Here is a 24,297-nt window from a genome sequence, read left to right on the forward strand (position 1 = left end):
GGTCAGACACTGATGTTGAACAAGTTCTTCCACACCAGCCCCGCTCAACCATGTCTTTATGGACCTTGCTTTGTGCACTGGTGTTCAGTCCTGGTGGAACAGAAAGGGGGCATCCTCAAACTATTCAAACACAGTTGGAAGCATGAAATTGTCCAAAATGTCTTGGTATGCTGAAGCATTAAGAGTTCCTTTCACTGGAACTAAGATGTCAATCCCAACTCCTGAAAAACAACCCCAGACTTGTCCACTGGATTGCCAGATGGAGAATCGTGATTTGTCACTGTAGAGAGCACATCCCCACTGCTCTAGATTCCAGTTGTGGTATGATTTACACCTCTGCATCTGACGCTTTGCATTGCACTTGGTGATGTAAGACTTGGATGCAGTTTCTTGGCCATGGGATCCCATTCCATGAATCTCTCTGGGGACTATTGATAAACTAATCTGAAGGCCACATGAAGTTTGGAGGTCTCTGCAGACAGTTGGTGACCTCCGTATACTATTTGGGATTTTATGTGGCCTCCCACTTTGTCACTGAGCTTCTCTCGCTCCCTGTTGCTTCCACTTTGTTATAATACTACTAATAGTTGACTGCAAGGAAATTTCATGACTGGACTTGTTGTACAGTCCATGCTGTGCAAAGCTGGAATTCACTGAGGTCCTTAGTGTGACCCTTTCTTTCACATATGTTTGTAGAAGCAGTCTTGATTTTATATATCTGCAGCCATGAAAGTGATTGAAATGTCTGAACTCAATGATTTAGATGGTTGAATCAGTTCTTTTGGCATTATAGTGTATATAAAAGCAAGGTTGCCCAGTGCTTATGTTATTATAGATTCAATTGGTGCCTGGAGTTCTGGATCTTCTATAATCATCTAGTTGCAATCAGCAACTCTGCCAGTATTTGTGCCAGAATTTCTGAATTTGTATTTCTTTGAGATTCTAGCTGAATTCTGAATATAAGTACTTAATATGGATTTCTGTTTAATTTGAATTTTGTGACCCTCATATGGATAAGCAGAAGAGGATGGATCGATGGTGAATTTCTGTTTGTGTAGACAGTAACAGATTTGCAACAGCCAACAACAGATTTGTTATTTCTGTCAATTTATCACAGTTAATTGCCATATTATCATGAACAGATTGCATATATTGCCACTTTGACCCCATTCAGTCTGGTAACTGGTAAGCCGACTGGTCTGTCTTATTATCATTTTACTGCCATCTTAGTGCACCCGAGCTGATTTGAAGATGGCAGCTGACTGCAAGTGGTTGCAGATCTAGTCCCCTTCTTTTTCAGGTGGTGCCACAGTCTCCAACCACTGTTCTACCCTGTGTGACTGTAGTAAAAGATCCCAACCCCATTTGTAGGTAACAGCCTCACCTGGTATGTACGTATATAAAAAGGGGGGAAGAAGAAGTTAAGTGATATTTTTATCTCGTGAGAAGAATTCATGTATGGACAAGCCTTTTCACAAGCCTGAGCTAAACAATATTAATGACTTGACCTAGGGCTGATGGGTGAGGGTGAAGTGGGGATGTTGTTGCCCTAGAGCCATGGAAGACGTGGCTAGGGGTGTTTCAGCCAAAAGCCTACATTGAACTGAACTGAATTAAACTGAATTCAAGTGATGTGAATAAGAGTATTGAGACAGGGCCAGGGGAAATATGTGTGTGTGCACACACACCCACACATACACACACATGCACAGGAAATACTTTTCATGACACATTTATTCTTTTTGCGTAATTGGCGATTGTATCATTGTCAGCACTTCCATGCCTGTAAATGTGAGGCTGCTGAAATTCAATGACCTGAACAGAAGTCAGTAGAACTGCACAGGAGTGAGACACAGACAGAAAGACACCGACGGGAAGCGTGTGGCAGAATGAAAATAAAAGAAAAAGAGGGAAGGGCGATAGAAAGAGAGGAATACACACAGAGAGGAGAGCGTAGTGTGACATCACATCTTCCAGCCCCTCTCTCTCTGGCACCTTTGCTCCAGTTCTCGCCGAGGAGGCGCAAACACAGTTTCTCGCTATCCTCCTTCAGCGCTCGTAAAAAGGGGCAGGACCGCGGTAAAAGGGGAAAAGGAAAAGGAGGAAAAAAACTGACAGGATGAACAACAGTTTCCTAAGCATGGCGTCGATAGTAGATTTCGACCCGCTCAACCCTTCTGTTCCTGCCACCAAAGTTGAAATCACGGTGTCCTGCAGGTAGGGGAATGTGTGTGTGTGAGTGTGTGTGTGTGTGTGTGTGTGTGTGTTACCTGGTTTTAAGTCTGACAGGGAGACGAGGGAGAGAAAAAAACCCATGGAGCTGGAAGTCACCTGGGCTTCAACTCCGACCAAGTTTGCGTTTACTTTCAGTTCGGCGGATTTTACAGCGCCTGGAAGGAAAACGTCGCATCTGCGCGTCAGTTTATGGCGTGAAGAAATTACATTTACTTTTGTGTTGGGCTGCTTTAGCGTTAGCGAAATTGTACACTTTTGCGTCACTTACGAGCTGTCAAAACTAGTTATGACTGCTAATGAAAAAGGACAACGCAGACACGGAGATTAAGTTAATGAAATATGGCAACCTCGCTGCGGTTAGCAAAGAGTCATTTATGAAGAAGTGCTATGCAGTGTTCGTTAAATTTATAGAGCCTATTAAGTGTGATAAGCCGCGTACGAAACCAACCTGACTCCGTGTATCTACATAACATGGTAATACCAGAGAAAACGGGACAACCGCTCAGAAGCTTGAAGTATGAACGTGTTATTTGATACCAAAGACATATTAGGCAGTAACACCTTAGAAGGTGTTATTGCTTATTATATTGGGATTTTCTTGCTGCCTCGCTGTCTGCCCGGTTGTTTGGTGTTGTTATCGCAGTTTGTGACAGCTGACAGTTGCTGCTGCTCGGTCACCTGTCAAACGAGGACATTATTTTGGCACAGCTAAAGCAGTTTTTGTCATTTCAGTTTGCTCATAAACATTTAGATCCAGACATCATAGACATTTCACCCAACGGGCTGTGTGCCTCACGGGTCAGACACATGCTCTCCAGAGCCCCAGTGTGAGGGAGGCAGAGACCGCCGTCAGTGATGTCCTCTGTCATGACTTGATAGATCCGTAAATGTTTAGACTAGGACAGACTGATGCAAGCGGTAAAGCTCTGGTGCAGACGAATGTCATCACTGGTGCAGCATCTGTTGGTGTTGGAGGTTCGAGGTTTTGCTCTGATAAAATGAGGTTTGTGTAGTTTGCACATGTGAAATATGTAAATTCATATTTCCCGCAATTATTCAGATGGTTAACTGAAATGTTCTTTGAAAAGGAGAAGTTCTTCCAGAAACTAAAAAAACAGGTTCACAGGTTCAACACCGAGGATGAAGCGAAGTGAAGCCGCTTTTGAAAATGCTGTTGTGTAACTCTGCATAGTCAGAGCATTGTTGTGGCTTTTCCAAACAGAAACAAAAAAGAGGTGTGGCTGTCAGAGTGTCTGTCGCTGTGTTGATCCTGTGATAGACTGGTGACCTGCCCTCGGAATACCCTACCCAGGGAATGTGTACCTTGGGTCACATTACAACAAGTTGAAATTTTCCGAAGAAGCAGTGTTAAAAGTGTTAACAATCTTAATAATTATCATTTACAGTAATTTGCTCTGTAATAAAGTTCAAATTTTGGTCACTTATTGATTTTTATTGGAATTTCAACTTGCTACATTTTACTCAGGCTGTTGTCAACCAAAGACGATTGACTAAAATCATACTGACACAACATCCAGTGGATTGGTTGTGGCTGATTCTGATATTGGCAAAATATCCCAAAAAAGATGAATGTTGGTTTACTATTTCTGGAAGCTATACCTTGTTGGGAGTTGAGCATTAATGTGTTTAATATGTTTACAATATGTTTTTGTTTTTGCCCATCTGGTTTAACAAAATACAGCCTCACTGGAGATTTTGACATGGTGTAAATTTATTTTGAGCATATGCATTATGATTGGATGTAGCCACCATGCAATCATTCTTTTTTTTACCATCTTGGTGTTTTGAAGCCCAACTTGGCAAGAAAAGATTGGATATTACTGTGAAACCAGATGCTCATTGCCTAATTGTAATTGGCTCACAGTTATAGAGCAAGAGGGGTTGCCCCCTGCTGACCATTTAAAAGAATGCAGCTTTACGTACATATTCTTTACATACCTGAAAACTGCGTTTGGAGCTCTGAGTGAAAGTTCAGTAATCCAGCAATCCCACAGGAGTGAGATTGTGGGGGTGTTTTTCACAGGTTGTCTGTTCTCTGTCATATCGAGGCTATCGTTCCACTCCATTACATATTCTTTATGTATGGAATGGAGAGATAGTCTCTCACTCAGAAAACCCAGGTTACAATGTAACCACACGTTCTACCTGCTGCTAAAAATAATGGATTATTCTTTGGAGGCTGTTGGTGTAGGGCTACCTTGTTTTCCAATTGTCAAACCAATGAGAATTTTGTTGGATCATAGGATACTAACCAAATAAGTTGACCATAGCACCGTGACACTACATCACTATATTTTGCACAGAGATGACTTTTTTGTTTTTTCCAAATTTTTACAAGTTGTTGTGATGCTGCTGGTAGAAGTGCTGCTCAAGTGCCTCAGACACTGTAGCTACTGTATTTCCAGAAGGTTTCATCTCCTTAGTAACAGAGGGATAATGTCATCTACCAGCTGTATATATGAACATGTTTTGTCAGAGTTTGCAAATGTCTGAGTCACCCAGCTCCACAGCCCCGGGGGGCGGGGGGTGTTTTAGTGGCTATCCTCCCACCTCTGACCAAAGGGAGGGCAGGAATGCTACAGTTACATGTTTCTGTGAGCTTAAACCATATACGTTGTGCGTTGTTTCATAGTTTTTGTCAGTGGATCCAGTGGGCAGTGTTGAATATTGCCATGGTTACTACTTTTAGGTTCCCCTCTGTGCGTGTAGGGTGGTGTTAGAGTGAGACAGTGGCTTAAGAGAGAACAATGCGAGTGAGTGGTCATGATATCAGACAGTGTGGATTGCAGTGTGTTAAGTATGATTGCAAGTCTTGGGTTTGGTGTTTTTAATGGCAACAAGTGCAAAAACTACCAATTAATGATGAATTAATTTGAATTCCTTTCAGTGCAAATTCTTGAAAAGCTTTAGATGCCCATTCTGTTTTTCTGCAGTCATCTTTTTCAGCACTCATGTTTAATTGCTGCTCAAACTAACACAAACGTCTGGGAGACACTCGTTGAGTCATGAACGACCTGCTGCAATGAGATGACGCAAGAGAGAAGTCAAGAAAAGAAGATGAGACTGGCGCTTAAGTAGATCTCTTCATATAATTGCTGTATAGTTGGTCTTGACATAACCATTGCAAAAATATTGATACACTCTCTTCACTTGCAATCCTGACTAATTCAGATAATGCTCCCATTCTATGGGGACAGGAAATAAGACCACGGCTCGGAGTCAGCAGTGTGCTGAAGACATTTGGCTGATCGATGGGAGAGCCCGAGGTATCAGCTAGAATCAATACGCTACCAACTCTGCCTACTGCGTTGCACAAAAGCACACAAGCATGCCAGTCTGTCCGCACATACTGTATACTGGTGAATGGCCTCAAGTCCAGATATTCTGTTACAGTTATCGACCTGACCAGCACACACCTGTCTTTTTTTTTTAGCACACAAACCCCGACATAAGCTTATGACATTCTAAAGTGTTTTGAAAAAGTCTTTGCTTGTAAAGCTTGACCCAGCCTAATGTCGAGAAATGTGTAGTGAGTCAATAGAGTGCTGTTGAGTACAGACGACTTGCTTTCTATTTAACTGTAGGGTCAGTGTTTTAGTTTGTTTGCACTAGTATATGTGTTGGGAAATGTGCTAAAATGTTCCATCCAGCCATGATGATTACAGGTAATTTAGCAGCACTATACTAGCGATTGCTGATATAATATCCAAAGAGCTATGTGTGAGGAGATGAACTGCATACGCCCACTTGCTAAATATCACCTAGGTGGGATATATTTAGTTTTAAACTGGACAAAAACCAAAGGATGTGAATGATGCATTCAGATAACAAATGCAGCGCTTGCAGTCTTTAAATCAACAGAGTTAAAGCATCCTAATAAATTTTTAGGGTGTATAACGTGATTATGATTAAAGAAATCAAAAACGCAAAGCAGCACACAACTGGTAGACCTAGCATGGTCTCTGGATTAGCAGACGTTCTGGTGAGACTTACACTTTGATGCTTCAACAGTACTTAACTTCAACCACACAGTGGCAGGTTTCCAAGCCACTGCATACAAGATGTGTACAAATCACAGCTCTTGCTCAACCATGCGGTCCGACCCAGCAGTGGACTTGAGGACAAAGTGGACAGCAACAAAAATAATGAAATTCCTTCTCACAAAACCAATAATATCAACAACTAGCTGATCACTAATAGCCAATATATTGGTCCAGTAGCCCAACCCAGTATATGTTTTCCTATTCTTCAGTTTATGCTAAAAAAAAAGTGTCTTAAACTGCAAACATTGTTACTTATTACTGTAACAATTATCTGCTTCTGTCCTGCTTACTCGTATAGTTATGCAGAGGACAAAAGCATCACTTACACTAATCACTGTTGGCAAAACATTGGCAGTGCACCTTCATGATATATATATATATCTATATATATGTGTATTGTTTCATGGATGACAGTTGCATCTGAATGAATCTTAACATACTATTTGCCATGCCTATACAGGTTGTTCGTCATTTAAATAGGGACTGTTTTTAAATGTGAAAAGAGGCCAAATTTGAAAATAAGGTCATATTTGTATAGGCCTGAAGGCTGGGACACACGACTGCTGTGATCCTAATGGATTCACTGAAAAAATGTGTCATTGTATCTGCTTTAAACCACAAGTAGTCCTGCAGCTTTTGGTATTTCTCTGTAAGAAGAAAGGGAAGGCTAATCCCATGATACAATGTAATGTTTGTCCACACTGAGCATTCACAATATCTGCTGTGCTCTCAGTACAGTAGTAGAAATATTGAAATGTGTTGTTGTTTATCAACACATTTCAATTTACATTCAATTTACATTTTATCAAAGAACAAAATGTAAATTCAGTTAATGTTACAGGCAGAGCCCACACTGAGTTCAGATGTAACCTTGACCGTGTGTCCATTGCTTAAGTGTTGTTAGGAACTGGTAGCCTGTTGTTACCTATTGCTTAAGCAGCAATGGGAGAATGGGGGCGTCCCACATATAGTGCATATAGCCTCAAATCAGCTGGTAGTGGACAGGTGAGGTAATAATTTACCTGCCATGCTGTGCAAGAGGTCAATTGTATTCTGTTAGCCAGGGGAAACCTTGACTTTTCTCTTATTTTTAGAGGTCTCATTTAGCAGCAGAGTTGTCAGTATATGCTGACAAGTGTATACCGACAGTTTGAAACTGCAAAAAGACGGCCACCGAGAGCAAACTGCATCATCTTCCTTGGTTTTTCATTTAACTTACTTATAAAAGCTCCTTCTGTTGGCGACATGGCTGATGCAACAGCATCTGAATAACTATGCTGATTGAATATTGTTTATATATACACACACAACTGTGTGCTGACAGCTGCATCACTACTTCAAATGCATAGACTTGATGGAGAATGAAATGGCTTTGCAAACTCAATTCTGCTTAGTCAGAGTGTTACACTGTGAGGACAATGTTATCTATAGCTGTGTATATGAAAGGACAGTAAAGCAGCGGTAAAAGAGCAGCCTACTGCAGGCGTACGCTGAAATACTGTTTTGATGTTTGACAATCTTGTAGTAGCGCTACCACTTTTATCTGGCACTTCACTGGCTGGAATGAATGCTATGAAGAGGTAAGTTAGTCTTTTTGTTAGTCGTATAGAACGTCGCAAAGAGGCCTGAGATACATTGTTGCAGAATTACCAGTTGCATTACCACACAAAGACACAAATTCCTATAATATTGAGGACACATGAGGTGTTTATTTCAGTACAGTACAAACACAAAGCCAACGGAGTCTGAAACCAACCCAGAGAGGGCTTCCCAGCAATCACCATATTGGTTCTGCTGTAGAAACAGGTATAGGAAGAAGTGAAGGCTACAGTGCTGGAAGTGAGCTTTAACATCATTCTCAACTCTTCACTACTGGCTTAGTGTCAGCATGCTCTCTGTGCCATTGCTTGTATTGTGTCACTGTCACTTTGTTACCAGCAGTTGTGCAGTTTGCATTTTACCGTCACATTAGGCAATAAATATAAAAGTAAGGTCCACATTTCCATTCCTCAGAATTTGTAGACCGCCTCACCATTTTCCCTCTCCAGGTTTAATCCTTTTCTATCCTGAAACATACAGGTTACTCTGTTGCTAAGCCTTGTGACTATTTTTTAAAAGTTTTTAATGATGATTTATGACAACCCAAATATTTAATTGAACTTTCACCAAGATTGAAAAAGATTAATATTGTGTTCCAGTCTGCAGTAATCTTTCCCCAAGGCAAGGAAAACGGATTGATTTCGGTCTCCTTATTGGCATATTGTGTTATTGATCACAAAGCGTTTGCGAGAGGGCAAATAACACGAAGCGAGGCTTTGACACGGAGCGAAGAGTGAATTAGTTGAATCACAAGCTAGCAGAGGGAAGACACTTGGAGTTATTGGGACACAGCCAAGAAAAGGATGAAAAGTAGGTTGGGAGAATGTAGGTTGGATCACACAAGAAAGAGTTTGCAAAGTTGAGCCATTATGAACGCATTCTTGGTCATCAACACCCCCCCAGAGAAAGGATGACTAATGTTAAGATGTAAACTCGTGTTCCTTTGTTGTGGATTCCTGGCAGTGATGTCTGAAATTGTTATCGTTCATGACGAGACTCTTATCACCAAAGTTTTTAGTGTGAAGGTATTTGTTGAGATAAAGTGTAGCTAACATGTAACACCGCCTGAAGACGCATGCTTTGGATTGCATGCGGCGCCTCCCGTGGACCGATTCACATCACAATACCCTTTAAAGCCCCTCTTAAAGTCCTGCAGATCTTTTGACCTGTTATAACAGGAAGTGCACAGGTGTATATTTTCATTAAATGTCACCATCGCTTTTACTATCATTAGTTATACGCTTGCTGTTGTGGACAAAAGTGGGTTGCTGTTTCTCTTGCTACAGGAAAATATTTTACCACCTGGCTTTATATTTTGCTCCGAGCGCTACTCGTGAACCACTTATCAGCAGCCCCGCCCTTTAACATCACAAGTCACGACCCTCTTGGCTATCTATTTTCAGGGTGCTCACGCCCACTCCTTCTATGGGAAGTGATTGCGTTGACCTTTTTGGCCCCATAGAGCTCGCATAATAGTGCTCTTATTGAAGACGTCGCTGACAACCATCACTTTGAAGGGAAGATGGAATTGCCTGCTGCGCGCTGGTTCAATGCCGGCAAAAAGCACAAAAGACTGTGTGTGTGCAGTGACGCAGCAGCCGATCACTTTTTCTCCCCTTGTCTGTTTACATGCGGTTCTCAACAGCGGGGAGCGCAAATGATTTTGGATGAGAACACAGTGGTGGTGGCAATCACTGAGACAAAGCTGTATTGAAGAAACCCTTTCTGTGCTACTGGAAAGTAATGCTTTTGTTTTCTGAGTGTGTTCTGAGCCGCTCTCGGAGTGTGTTAATATACATCCAAGAGAGTGTCTCATATGCAAGCTATAGGCCGGAGTGCTTTTCTGTAATCAGGTTTGAGCTTTCAAGTCAGTAAAGATTTATGCACTCTGTGGAAATTACTATCGACCTTGGTTCTTCTGTTGTTTGCTCACTGTGGGTGTTTAGTTTGTGGTTTTGTTTTTTTGCTATGCAAGTCGACAGGTGCGTATGCGCAAAGTGCCGCAACATGTTTGTGTCTATTTGTACTGTAGACAACATGCAAGCTGCACGCTAATACAATCCCTCTGCACCATGCATCTGGCTGGGAAGCTAAAGGGTGAAGAAATGCATTGATAAAGATCTGACGGAGACAGTTAAGAGAAGTCACTGGCAGAGGTCAAGGGCTACACACACACACACACACACACACACACACACACACACACACACTATTAAAAACAGAAAGCAGATATGTACTACTTGACTGCTGCATGCAGAAGTAATAAGTGAAGGGAAAATAAGCGTACATGATGGCCTGACCCTCAAGGTTGGACAGCTGTGGTGTTATTTTAAATGGAGGTGATAAAACATGGACTCAAGGACACACGTACCTTTAACACCAGCAACTTGCTGTAAGATTACATTATTTATTCCCGAGTCACTCATGGAGTCAGGAATAAATGATGGAAAGTCACTATGGAGTTGTAAAAAAGCAGGTTCAGTCAGGATCACTTAAGTGAAAGGAAGATTGTCATTTTAATTTAGTTCAGTTTTATTTATTATTATCGCTAAATCACAACAACAGTTTACCTTTATATTGTAAGGTAAATACCCTAAAACAATAGAGTGAAACCCCCAAATCAATTGATCCTCCTATAACAAGCACTTGGTGTCAGTGGGAAGAATAAACTCCCTTTTAACAGGAAGGATCAGGGTGGGGCAGCCATCTGCCATGACCCGGTTGGGGTTTAAGGGATTTCATTTTGCAGGAATTTATATTTGTTGTGTTTTCCTAGCAGTGATGTCTAAAGTTGTTTTCACCATATTCAGTTGTTTTCTATCACATTTAATGTCAGGGTATTTGTTATGATAAAGCAAAGCTAACATTGTCTTGCTGTGGCTCTGGGATCTCAGTGTCCATCCATGTGCATAACAGATGTAACACTGTTAACATTAGAAGCATGTGAAACGAGGGGGTGGGGGTGGGTTCCAAAGTGGCTTGCAGATGAGCTGCAACTGTAGGCAGGTTTATAATAAACAATTTAAATAAACATGTTAATGACTATTTTGGTAAGTTGTTTAGCATTTGTATTCATTACCTGATATAGTTTCTGTTTCCTGGGGATTTACTTAAACTTTAAATAAAATTTAAATAAAATAATAATAATTAAGAAGTGCTGGGGGCCACAGAGTTTTTTATAGTCTAAGCTATAAAGTACAGATTTAAAGCCCATTTCATAAGTACCAGCACCATTGTCTGCCAGCCTACAGCCTGCACCACGAGATGTTTGCTGGGGGAGACGGAGGCAACACAAGGCCTAGGTGGCTGTGGACTTGTGAATGGTCATAAACCAGCAGGGTAGTTGCACTGGATGAGTGAAGCTAACACCCTGATAAGGCCTCAGTTGAGTGCTACTGAAAGATCTGGAAATGAAACGCAGCCTCAGGCAACACGTTTTACAGCAGATACCTTTTACTTCTTCCAGATGGAGTTTGCCGATTAGTGCCTCCATTTACTTAAACTGTGAGTTCGCCTTTGCTCACTCTGCTGGCTCCTTCCTATAAGAGGCACTGTGTTCTGCAGCACTGTAAAGGAAAAGGGGTGCACTTGATTTATAAAACCAGATGAAACAGTAGCTATATAAAAAAAACAATGAATGCAAAACAGCAATAATTTTATCCATTCAGAATTCAAAACTGGAACTGAGATGAAAATGTTAACATGTGCCGAGATTTTCTTTTTTATATACAGCAGATCACAGTAATCATCTGCTGGGACTGTAGCTGAGCTTGACTTTATGGACTCGGCTGACTCTATACTTGATGTTTACACTGTGTCGCGTGCTCCTAGCTGTTCTTTAGTCATTTTATATCTGATTTTTTTTCATTAAGAGGTCATTTTCCTGAAACTATTTAGTGGAGACTGGGACTCAGTCTCCACTAAAGTGCAGTAAGACCTGTTGACCTTCTGGTCGAAACAGGCAATAAAAGCACCGTCTCAATGGTCCATCAAAGAACAGTAGAGAAGAGCAAAGTCATCCATCAGCAACTCCCTAGATGTACAGAAAAAAAAGCCCATATGGAGCCTTTCAGCTGAAGGACTCCATATGGGCTGACACCTACATTACACACACTGTATGTGCACACATGCATTTCAAAGTGTTTAACCAGTCGCGCCTGCCCACACACTCTTGCAGGCATTTGTGCTGCCTTGTGCCCCCCCTCCATCAGTCAGACAGCTGATGACATTTTCAGCACACACATATAAAATTCAGTCACATTTGATGCTCTGACATTTTATTTCCACACTGATGTCAGTCGCCTCCTGTGGGACATAAAGGTAAAATAAAACAAATCACAACATGTCCTGTGGATTCTGCCTGGCCAATTAGATTTTTTTGACATTTTGTGTGTTTGATATCTGGATGGAGAAGTGGCTGTATCAGATTGGGATTTTTTTTCCACGCTGTCTCACAAAAACACAACAAGCCAAGCTATTGCGACCCAGATTTGGACTATTTGACAAGTAAGATTACTTGACATACAGTAGATCTCCCTCGCAGCCTTATGTACAGCTAGGGGAAGGCAAAGACAGAAGGAGGGGGAGGGAGAGAGAAACTGACTGGCCTAATGAAGTCATCTCCATCCTGGTCACATAGCATAGAGGCTGCTTGAATTCCTCCAGGGATGCTGCCGCTCTCCCTGTCTGTCTCCCTCATGTAGAAGCCCCCAGCTTCAGCCTGCACATCCAAGCATGTCTTCTCTCACATGCACAAACACAAGCCTGACCCCCCCACACCACTGATAACACTGCAAGCAGGCAGATGCTAACATGCACACACACGGGAAAGGAAGAAGGTTGGCACTGCACAAAGAAAGAGAAATGCCTCCATCCTCCTCACCTACTCACTCTTATCCCCCACACCAGCTCCAGGTAGCCTCGCTACGTGTGCATGGAAAATTACACACCGCTAATCAGTCGCAAACACACTAACATGTCACACAAGCACAAGGAATTTCTATCTGATCGAGCCTCGGCTATCATCTGCTGTATTATAACACAACACGGCAGCGTAAAGATCTAAAACTAATATATATTATCAGACAAAGCACGTCACGCGCAGCGGCTCTCAATTGGATGAAAACATTTGACCTTCGTTCCTTTTTAGCAGTTGTGGTCATACGTAGGCCAGCGACATGTGTTGATGGAGAAAGCTAGCCGAGTTGGACTAAACTGCACTGAAAGCGGTGACAAAGGCGATTAAGGTAAAATGCCACTAGCACAGATGTGTAGCTGTGTGCTGTGCGTGAGTGATAGTGGCGTGGCACATTTCGGCACGCGTGTTTATGTGTGTGTGGAGATGTTCTCTTGGCTCTCCCAGCCCTTGTCAGGAAGAATTAGGGCAGCCCTTCTAGAGAAGCAGAGAGAGAATACAAGCTGCTGATGCTCTCCTTCAATATGTGTGTGTGTGTGTGTGTGTGTGAGGGAGAAACCGTGAGGAGGGGGCATTGATTGTGCCAGCATGTGCTTTACTTCACGCTCTGTAACAAATGAAATTTTTGGGGGGATAAATCAGTAAAAATGAAGGACGGGGGGGGGGGCAAAGGAGAGCTAGACCAGAAGCAGGTACCTGTAGCTCGGTGCTCAGCGACCTGTTGAGAGCGTTTGAGCATGCTCAGTTGTTTCCTCTCGCTCCACGTGTTTCCAAGAATATTCCTGGTCTGTTGCTAAGCGTGGCCACACACTCGCACACGCGCATAAACTCAGTAAGTGAATCCCGCGGTGATGGAAACCCCATGATTTCTAAACCATTTTAGTGTTTACAGATTCATTTTTAAATAGACTGTTGGGGAGAAAAAAAATTGCCAAGCCTTCCTCTCTGTCAGCAGTCTTGCGATAATAGGAGAATTCGCTTCTCGGTACAAGCCCTTAAAGCTCCATTAAGCATTATTTTTGGTATTAACATTTAATGAGAGCACTCCCAGCGAGGTGAAAAGGTTTCCTGCAGCATAAACACTCGAGTCTTTTAGCAGCTCCCAGCTCCCGGTGGCTTTTTCGGCTCAGGGTTGGCAGGTCTGCACTTACAGGAAAAAGAAGAATTCTTTCTGATTTATTTTTAGCATTTCTATTTGTTAAGTGTTACATTTGATTCCGTTTGTGCCAGTTTATATATAATATATATATATATATGAATTGCTTTTGCATTTATAAGAAAACTGATGTTAAACCCGTAGATAAGTTATTGCTCCTTCTAGCTGTTGGTATGCTTGCTTGAACAGGTCCTGTCTTGCGGGCCATATTTCAGAGTTTAAGAAATTCTTATTCATCTTTTGTGCTTTTGTAGTTTTGAGACGTTTTTTTTAGCCAGCCTTCTTTTGATTGGCTGATGGAGCAGATGGGCAGGGCATCTGTGCTCACAGCCTGAGCTGTGTGCCTTAGATGCCCTCTATCTCTATGACATAATGCAAGGCCAAGATGGGGAAGAAAACAGTGAAACAGAGCATTTAGAGTAACCTGAAGCCTGACTCAGCTTTTGACTCAGTGGTTACTTGTTGGTTACTGTTCAAAACTAATATGAGCATTAGCCACGGTAACTGTAAATGCATGACAGAATCAAAGAAAAAGCACGATAGAGCTCCTTTAATATGCCAGGATTGGTAGTAATTGTTTTTCCATGTGGCACTACACTGTCAACACATACTCTGTTTATTTGGATATTTATGGATAGCATAGTTAGTTGTGAAAAATCACATCTTACATTTGTAAGATGTTTTTTTCCCCACCCTTTTCATGCATAGACAGTCTAATGTATGTACGTAAGTGTAAAGACTTCCCAAACCCACCTATATTCTTCAGTAGCCATTTTTCATACTGATTATGCAATCATGATTGAATTGTGTACAGTACTGTTCTCATGTATTTATAGCTGACTCTTTAAGACAAGAACTGTCTAGATTTGCACCCTTACAGTAGCGCTGTCTCACTATTGCCGACTTGCCTGTGTGTGGTATTAAGCTGATGGATGAAGAGTTGTTAAATCTGAAGTATTAATACAGTAATTGGGTAGTTCCTGTTCATTTGTGCATGTGAGTACAGGTTGTGCATCAGTGAGGCAGTGTACATCGGGAGTAGCTGAACTGGAAAATCATTGGACCATACACAGCATGTCCTGTGTGGTTTTGTGTGTGTCTACATGTGTGTAATTGTAACTAGTTCAGTGAGATGGTGTAGTTTGCACAAAGCCTATTCAGGTCATGGTCAAACCTAGAGAACGACAGAAAGGAGAGAGGGGGAGAGTTAGGGAGAAAAGAAGGAGTAAACAGAGCAGGAATTAATGCTCAGGACTCTCAGTGAGAGAACCCCATCTCCCATAAGAACAGGAGACTGTGACGGCACTGAGCAGCTCCTTCAGTGGGAGACTGCGGCACCCACGGTGTGGGACGGAGAGATTTCGCAGGTCTTTCCTCCCCACTGCTGTCAGACTCTACAATAAAGACTTTTGCAGCTGATCAAACACACAAACCCACACATGTGCAATAAGACTGCTATACGTGCAATTCTTCTTCTGACGAAGTTGTGTTTTTGTATTTTCCTACTCAGTTGTATATAGTATTTGTATTTCTATTTTATTCTATTGTATATAGTATTTTATTTTATTTTATTGTATTTTATTGCATTCCAGTGTTTTCTAATTTCTGCTACATAACTTTGCACTTTTGCTGTAACAAAACAAATTTCCCACCTGTGGGACTAATAAAGGCCATCTTATCTTATCTTATCTTAAACGCCCCCAAAAGATGCTCCCAACTAGACTGTCTGACTTTCAGAGAAGACCAGCAACTTTTGTTTTAACATGGCAACGCCTCACTCTATGTGATGGGAAGTTGTAATTAAGGAAGGTGGAAAACAGTACTTATCTAGAAAATGAGTAACACTATTCAGCCAGACCAATGTGTAAACAGTTTCTGCACAGTGGTGTGGATGCTAACCTGAAACGAATGAACCTCAGAAATTCTGTTGAATCACAGCAGGAATATTTGGAGCAGTTAATCTAGCCTCCTAATCTGAAGTGGAGCACTGTTTTAAGTTTTAAAGTATACTAATAAAAAGTTTAGGGCATTCGGTATAGCTCAAAGGAGCTGCTTCCTCATTCATACAGCGGGATTTCAATCTTTTTCCAGGAGTCCGTCCTGGAAAAAGACATTCACTCTGCTGTCACATCATGTCATGTAATTGACCGTAAAGTCACCATAATGAGGCTGACATAAGGCACACTCTGCACACGGGTTAAACAATTACTCTGCACTGTAAGGTGTCATGGAAATGTGTGATAACATGGGACTGTTAAAGCAGATGTTTTTTAAATACTGGATGGTAGGAAACTGTTAATTGTTATTTTTACATGAACCCATGTTTGAAATTTAGAGTGGAAAATTCTCTTTGTTGAATGTGTTACCAATAACTGACAGCCAAAATGTGCTATGGCACCAACTAAAGAGGCAGGTGACGACGGCAAAAATAATATTCATCTGAAAAATGATGATGATAAAATGACAAAAAGTTCAATATTTTGTCTAAATTCACAGTAGTCTTCATCCAAAATGGCATTTAAACTCTTAAGTTAATTAGACAATTAAACTGACTGAGGAAAAACAAAAACTGCAAGTCAAGCGTAAATACTGATTCACAAGGCTGCTTGGATTTCCTGTTTTTGGCTCCAAAATTGAAAATTTGAAAAGAAAACTTGGGGTGAGATGATGGCATCATTTACAGAAAAAGAAAACCTTCGCCTCAGAGCTCCAGCTCGAGCCACCGCCGCCGCCGCCGCTGCTCTCTGCACCTCCATGTTCTGTGGCTTTTAAACCCCTCTCCTCTTTTCACACTCTCCCTCTCAACTTTTCTCTCTTTCTCTGTGCCCGTGGTTAAGCCTGGACTGCAAATAGAGTCCACACGACAGAAATAGAGCAGATTAAGACACAGTCTGAAACACACATACACACACACAAAAGCTTCCGCTTGCTGCTGCTTTCACAGTTTGGGACAGCTAATTAGATGGATTGCTGTTTTTCTTTTTTTCTCAGTATGTAACTCTTTCACTCAACACCTGTATTTTTCCCAGTGTAGTGCTCTCTCCTCTCCTCTCCTCTCTTCTCCTCTCCTCTCTTCTCTTCTCCTTTCTCTGCCCTCATCGAGTGGGCTAAAAACCCAATTTATTTCTGTAACATTGGACAGGCTTGCAAGGTTCCCAAGGGGTTTTGCTGCTGCGTTGTAGAGGTAACACACTGTCAGGGACGCGGCCTCTGAAGCCGGCACTAGGAATGTGTTTGCTCATTTAAAAATAGGAGGGGGGAGATGAAGAGGGGAAGTGGGAAAAGGACGGAGGGGTGGAAGAAAATAGATCAAAGGGAAGGGGAAAGGGAGGCTGAGACCCGAGAGTGGAGGTGAGAAAAACGAAGGTGGGGAAGGTGAGCGACACACGTATCTCAGCACCGATGGCATCCCTCTGCTCGTTGAGTCGGGTGCAAAAACAACGCAATACAGCAACTGTCAGTCAACTCAGTCAAGTGGCCCCAATTGGCTCTCGGCAGTTGCCATGGTAACTGTCCCCACACTCCTGCTATCATGCAGCTTTCAACCAGCACCACCCCCGATGAGCAAATTCACAGGAGTGTGTCTCCAGTTTGTGTAGGTAGGAGACAAAGAGCAATAACCCCCCTCTGACCCCATATTGAAGCTTCATCATATAATTAGAGGGCTGTCACATTAGCTGGAGATGCTGCTTCACCCTCTCTCTCTCTGTGTCTGTCACAGTGACATACCTCTCCTCTCCCCCGCCTTCCCCCATGCTTTTTTTAAAAAGTTATTCCTTTGCGTTTTTACATGCTTAGAGGGAGGCTGAAGTGGGAAATGAGCATTAAAAAATAGTCTTTGCTATCCATCTGGTATATCAGATTTCCCCTTCCTGTTGCAGTGACTGACAGCTGTCACAGGTGATGCATCAGAGGCAGGGCCAGGATGGCAGGGGACTGTACTGCTATCGTTTGCCCCCAGGAGGGAGGAGGCATGGTTTGACAGCAGTCTGAGATCAGCACTGTCATACCTGCCTGTGACTTTTGCTTGTGTTATGTGAGTTGTATTTTGAAACTGTGCAGCAGAGGGTTAGAGCATGAGACTTAAGTTGATGAAAAAAACAAACAAACTTTGTTTATATGATTCTTGTTACATTTTAAGAAACTAAAATAAACAGAACTGCATGTTAAAAAGTCAATCTGGTCAAATGTTGTAATTCGTGACAACATTGCTCCTCGATCAGTCATGTTCTTGCAAAGTAACCAGTCTGTGTGTAAGTCGTGAAAGTCGTGACAACATTGGTCAGACTCTACACAGAGCAATCTATCGGTGAGCTATTGCAAGGTTGTAGCTATTTATTGATCTATCGGTACCTGGATTTATCATGGCCCGATGAATGAAAAACTGAAAAGTAAGGGACAGATGGTATAAACACCCTTGTGGGGGAATATTTTGCCAACCATAGAACTCATTGCAAGCAGAGTCGGGCAGATGGTAATCCAACAAATCCAATAAATACTACACATAAAAAATGTGGGGGAAATCTGTTTGTTTCATGTCTAAAAGAAAAATATATCGTCCAAAATATTGAAAGATTTTATTGTTAAATCAACAAATATTGATAATAGTATCGGTCTTAGTAATCCTCGATCAGTCATGTTCTAGCTCTCTGGTTGCAAAGTAACCAATCTGCACGGAGACTCTTCTGCAATGTTGCAAAAAAAGTAGAATATTGTAAATATGATGTGTTTTTCTAACACAACAGAGACATAATTGAACTTACATTATGATGTCACATCATCAGTTTTATTTTAAACACAACTGTAACATATTCACAATGTAAAGTTTTGTAAAGTTAGCGTTACATAATGCAAACATTAATCAGAGATCAATACATGATGTTACTAAGACGATGCCTCAACAGATCACTGTCAGGCAAATTTGCTGTATTTTTTTAACTATTTAGTTAATCGCTTGGACCTTAAAATCTGCTGAGAATTGGTAAAAACTGGTGTTGTCTACATACTTTGAAAGTCTTCAGTGTGAAGGTTAATGTTGTACACGGGCATATTTTAACCCAAACCACAATAGTTCCTAAATCAAACTAAGTAGTTTTGGAGTCTAAACTTAACTAGCTGGCTTGGAATAGGGTGCTTAAATAATGAATGAGTTAACAGAGCAGTTCATTATTTATTTTTCTGCTGTAGGTTGATTTGTTGTGATTGCTTATTTGATACCACTGGGACTGGTGGTCACATGAATTGTAAATTAATAATATCTATGATACTTTTAATTACATATCAGTGATGCAGGTCAGCGTTTTAATTAGTGCAGCGTCCCGGCTGCAGGAAATACATTAGAAAAGAGAAACCTCTCATTACTTCACTTCTAATCTAGTAATAAAAAAACCCCAAACCAGTGTTAAAGCTACATTATCTGTTGGCTAGTCATTTCTGTTTTGTATTTAATAAGCATTTTTTCCTGAGCAGATGTTACATGTTCAGATTCATATTCATGCAGTTTTTTTTTCTGTTCTGGTCTGTTCTGGTCATGAGCCACGAAAAATGACTCGCCTACACTCATCGATTTTTAAAGGTAACCTTGATCTTATACCAGTCGGGTCCTCAGTTCATCAGTTGTTTCAGCTTTTTTTTCCTCTTTCCTGTTAAGTAGAGCTTTCTTTTGATTGGCTGCCTGAACAGCCAGTGGGTGGGGCTTCTGTGCATAACAGGGATCTCTGCATTCACAAATGTCATAAAGAGACCAGAACAGAAAAAAAAACTGCATGAACATGAATCTGAACATCCAGCATTAGCATAACATGCATACATGTACAAAAAATAAGGAAAAGTAACAACAGCTGTAGTCATTTAACTAATTCTGAAGCTTTAAACGTTTGATTTTGGTAAAAGGCAGAAATGTAGGCATCCAACAACACAGTCATTAAACTGGGAGGATCTGTGGTCCTCTGCTTGTACTGGCCATCACCTCTACAAAGCCACAGAGGTGACTGCATGGAAAATGGCCAGGTGACCTTTATCAGTGGAAAAGTAAATTTTACAGCTGAAACCTCGATTATTTTAGTAGGGCATGCAGGATTTATTATGCAGCAGTTCTTTTGAGGTAGCGAAAAGATTACTGTTATTTAATAACCGTATTTCCACAAAGAAAAAAACAAAACAAATGAACACATGTAGGAGTAACTAAGTTACCGAAGGGTTTAGCATTTCCTTCACTTAAACATTTCTGATTTGTTTTGTGATCTGGAATCAAGAAAATGAGTTTTCCATCACTGTGCAGCAGCAGAATGACTAGGAGCTAGTGCAGATGCTAAAGGTGGTGTTTGGGAAGAAGAATGACACAGAGAGGAAGCTGTAAACATACCCAAAGTGGTAAGCCTCGGGGAAATTTATTGTAAAAATCAATATTTTGAGAGGGGAATGAGAGGTGCGCTTTTTTGCCAGTGGTAGAATTTTATTCCTTTCTTCACAGTGTAGACTGCAAAATATTGCACAACATTTAAATTACAAAAATAAAAGCGTGAAATCAAAATTTCAAATCGCTGCCACGAGATGAGCGTTTCTGGGAAACTCTGTGCTAAAAATACAAACACTATTTGAGTCTTTATTCCTGCAGACCTCTCTGTGACTCGGATGGCAGCTTTTCGCTTTCCGCTGTCTGCCTCTGGATAAAAAGAGAGAAGGAGCGAGAGGAAAAAGAGCGAGCCATGACTCATTCACATTATCCTCTGAAGTGGAAATCCTGACAACGTAATCACACATACGAAAACACACACACACTCATAGAGTATACGCATGCAGGGGGAGCCCAGGAGCCCATTTGGAGTGCCACCATGTGTGATGTGCTTTGAGCAGCAGTCAGTCTGTAAAGCCTCAGATTCAACTCTTGAATATTCTATTCGGACATGTGCCCCTAACTACACCGCCAACTCCAAGTGGAAAATTACTCCCAGACAGATGGTGACACATTATTGCAGTGGTGGGAGTGTTTTATAGCATAAATGTGTGTGTTCATCATCTGATGTCTAGGTTTATTCGTAGATGGGTGTTTTACGGAGCCCCCGTAAAGTCACAATAAGACTTCTTAGAGGGCTGTTTTTGCTATACCTTGCCACACTGCTTACAGCGAGAGGAGGCTGTGGCCGCGCCGACTTATTTCGAAAGAAGAAGAGTTGATTCACCATTCACCATCACTGCCTGTGATTGTGACAGCAGACACGGAATGACATAGCTGTCACTGTGACTGTGGCTTGCTTCTGTTGTTATGATCTTGGCTGTGACACATTTGTTTTTAGTATGTGCAACACTGACTACATGCAGCACCTGTGTGTCCATGTGTAGTAATGGTCATGCTACTGCACTTTGAACCCTTGTGGCGAGTCGGGAATACAGTTGTCAGGAAATGGTGACAGATAGAAGTAGAAACTGTAATTCCAGCTAAAGGTACTGTTACAGTGTGCCAAGTTAAATGGTTAATGATCACTAAATGCATCAGTTCTTTTCCTGTAGTTTCTGTTGAGTTTTTCTGACAGTCACCAACACATCATGAATCAGAAGTAATATGAATCACTTTGCAAAAGAGAAACAAGCATCAAACTACAAGGCTGGAATGGAACAACTGCAAAAGTGCCAGAAACTGCAGTTTCTCTAATGGCCACTTGAGGAGGGCTCCAAGAGCGAGCACCTCTGTAACTAAAAATGCTAAACGTTACAGCATTAAAAAGCATTTTTGCACTCCGGTGCCCTCAAGATAATGAAGCTGTCTAATAATGATGTGTACCTTAGTGCCAAAAACTGCAATTGTTCCAACAGCTGCTTGAGGCCCATCTCAGTCCACCTCTAAGGGTCTGTAAAAATGTCCAACTTAATATTAAATAGCATAATGATTGCCCTGTACAAAAACATGGCTAGTCACTATAGCCTAGCATAATCTGCCTTCATAAAAAAAATTCTTTAAGCTCTCACCTGTGTGGATTTGGTTAATCTTTAAAGTTAGGGGCATGCCACACAGGGGGCTGTAGTCAGTTGTTTAGTAGGCCTTGCGTTTCATACCTTGGCCTGTTGACTGTGGTGCTGGTGCCTTTAAGAGCATTAAAATGCAATTAGCTGACAAATAGTAACACTCATTGAACTTGGATATTTAATATTGTAGCATTTTATTAGCAGGTATGTGTGTCTGTTCACCTGCAGGATTAAGAGATGTCGCTAGCTAACCTAGCTTGCTAGCGTTAGCGGATAACTTAGCACTTCACCTTCTTATCCAAATATTCTCAATGCTGGCTATGAAAAGATAATACTGTGTCACACAGAGGACTAACAATGAGGCATCAAAGTTAAATAAAATAATAAAATTAAAAGTAATTGGCAATGACCAGTTTATAAACAGTCTGTGGACAGAAGGCCAAATTGTTGTGAGGTAATGTAAACCTTACTAGCCTACGCCACAAAAATAAATGAAACTTGACCTTTCAGGGCCACCATAGTTACACGGTGAAAGTGGCTTGTTCCTTGTCTCCATAGTTACATAAAGATTAGTTTGACGTCTTAAGAAGCCATCTTGAATGAGCTAAATCAGAAAAAAGCGAGTCTTTCAATATTCTTTAAACAGTGTTAACGACTGTGCTAAATGAGCATGAGCAGCTCCGCTGTGAGGCCTCACAATTACTTCAGAACGAATTGAAGAAGGGCAAGGATATAATTGTCACTAGCATATCCTTACTTATTTATTCGTTTTGTTTATTTGTTATTTTCTTTTTGTTTGTAAGGATATTTATTTCCCCGTGTTCCCTGTGCTTCTCTCTGTTTACCTAAGGGTTCAGAAAACGGATGCACTGCTTGTTTAAAAAAAGAAGTGTGTGCTAATCCTCAAATGAGCTCATTCATTTATCAAATAAATGAGTTGTGCTTGCAGTGGTATAATCAGTGTAATACATGAGCTCAGAAAGGGCAAAGCTGAGTTAGTTGCTTTGTTACGTGATTAAGGGGATTTAGAAATAAAAGACTGAGAAAAAAAATATAAAATAACCATAAAATACATCAATACTAAGGCAGAGTGGATGCTTTTTTCATGTTGATTATACTAAATTCTGACCCTAGCATCCGAATGTCACAGCAGAAATTGAGACTCATCGAACCAGGCAACAATTTTGGTGTGCTTGTGTGAATTGTAGCCTCAGTTCTTACTTGACACAAGTAGCATTCTTCTCCTCATGTGCTTCAAGTTTCAATAAGTTGTGCTGCAGAGGTGCTCTTCTACGTGCTGTGGTTGTTATTAGTCCTTTATTTATTCAGGTAAAAATCTCATTTCCAAGAGAGACCTGGTTGTAATGGATGCTTTTGAGTTACTGTTGGAAGCACTCTGACCTCTGATAATCAACGAGTATTTTCTTCGAGAAAACTGACGCTCACTTGATATTTTCTTTTTATCGGACCCTTCTCTGTAAACCCCAGGAAAATCCCAGTGGACCAGCAGTTTCTCAAATCCTGAGAGTAGCTTGTTTGGCACCAACAGTCACTGCACATATAAAGTAGGGCTGTTCGATATAACGATATGTATCGGATGACTATATGAAAACGTCTATCGCTTCATATTACGCTATTGTTTGTTTCGTGGTGTCGCAAAATAAACTGTTTACGGCAATATTTTTTCATTGTTTTGATGGCCACTGTGTTAGCTATATTTATTTCTTAAAGTTCTCTCTTTTTCTTATATTTAAAATAACCACACTACGGATGGATAAGCGACTGTTTTTACAACGACGGTAAACACAGCATGTGGCTCCGCCGTCCCCTTGTTTATTTTCCACATAAACCTTTCACAATAAAGCGGAAGATCCTGTTGAGATTTTTCAAAATAAACTGAAATGATGACAAACAGAAAGGACCTTATTTCTAAACGAGGGGCTACCTCTGTAGCAGGGACATTGTTTAGTTATGAAAAGTCTGACACCGACCAGAAAACTGCACTATGCAAATTATGCAGGAAACCGGTCCCCACCTCAGACTCAAACACGGCAAACCTCTACCACCTATGCAAGAATCACGTGAAAGAGTATGGAGAGAGTTTACTAATGAGAAGCAAAAAAAGAGCCGTCACGTGCTCCAAATAAACCTCAAACGTTAGAACAGGCTTTTCCCCGCAGCACGCCGTGTAATAAATACTCGCAAAGAAAATAGCGGCCGTTACAACTTATGCCTAAAAATGTATAGTTTCATGCATCAGTCAAAACACTCGACTCCAGGTACACGACGCCCAGCTGAAAACACATCACGCAAGTCGAGTTGCCCGAGATTCACAGAATTTACAGAAAATGTAAAATTTTTGTGAT

General features: G+C 41.2%; 1 protein-coding gene across 1 annotated transcript in view; it reads left to right on the forward strand.

The window, feature by feature from the left end:
* Window positions 1-1,894: 1,894 nt before the first annotated feature.
* The window catches only part of LOC116334949 (copine-8), a 102,107-nt gene continuing 79,704 nt past the window's right edge, over window positions 1,895-24,297 (forward strand). Inside the window, exon 1 of the mRNA XM_031758509.2 lies at window positions 1,895-2,217. Coding sequence (XP_031614369.2) covers window positions 2,120-2,217 — 98 coding nt within the window. The 5' untranslated portion in view covers window positions 1,895-2,119. The remainder of the gene's footprint in view (window positions 2,218-24,297) is intronic.

Source organism: Oreochromis aureus, linkage group 17 (genome assembly GCF_013358895.1).
Source record: "Oreochromis aureus strain Israel breed Guangdong linkage group 17, ZZ_aureus, whole genome shotgun sequence".
Taxonomy (NCBI): Eukaryota; Metazoa; Chordata; class Actinopteri; order Cichliformes; family Cichlidae; genus Oreochromis; species Oreochromis aureus.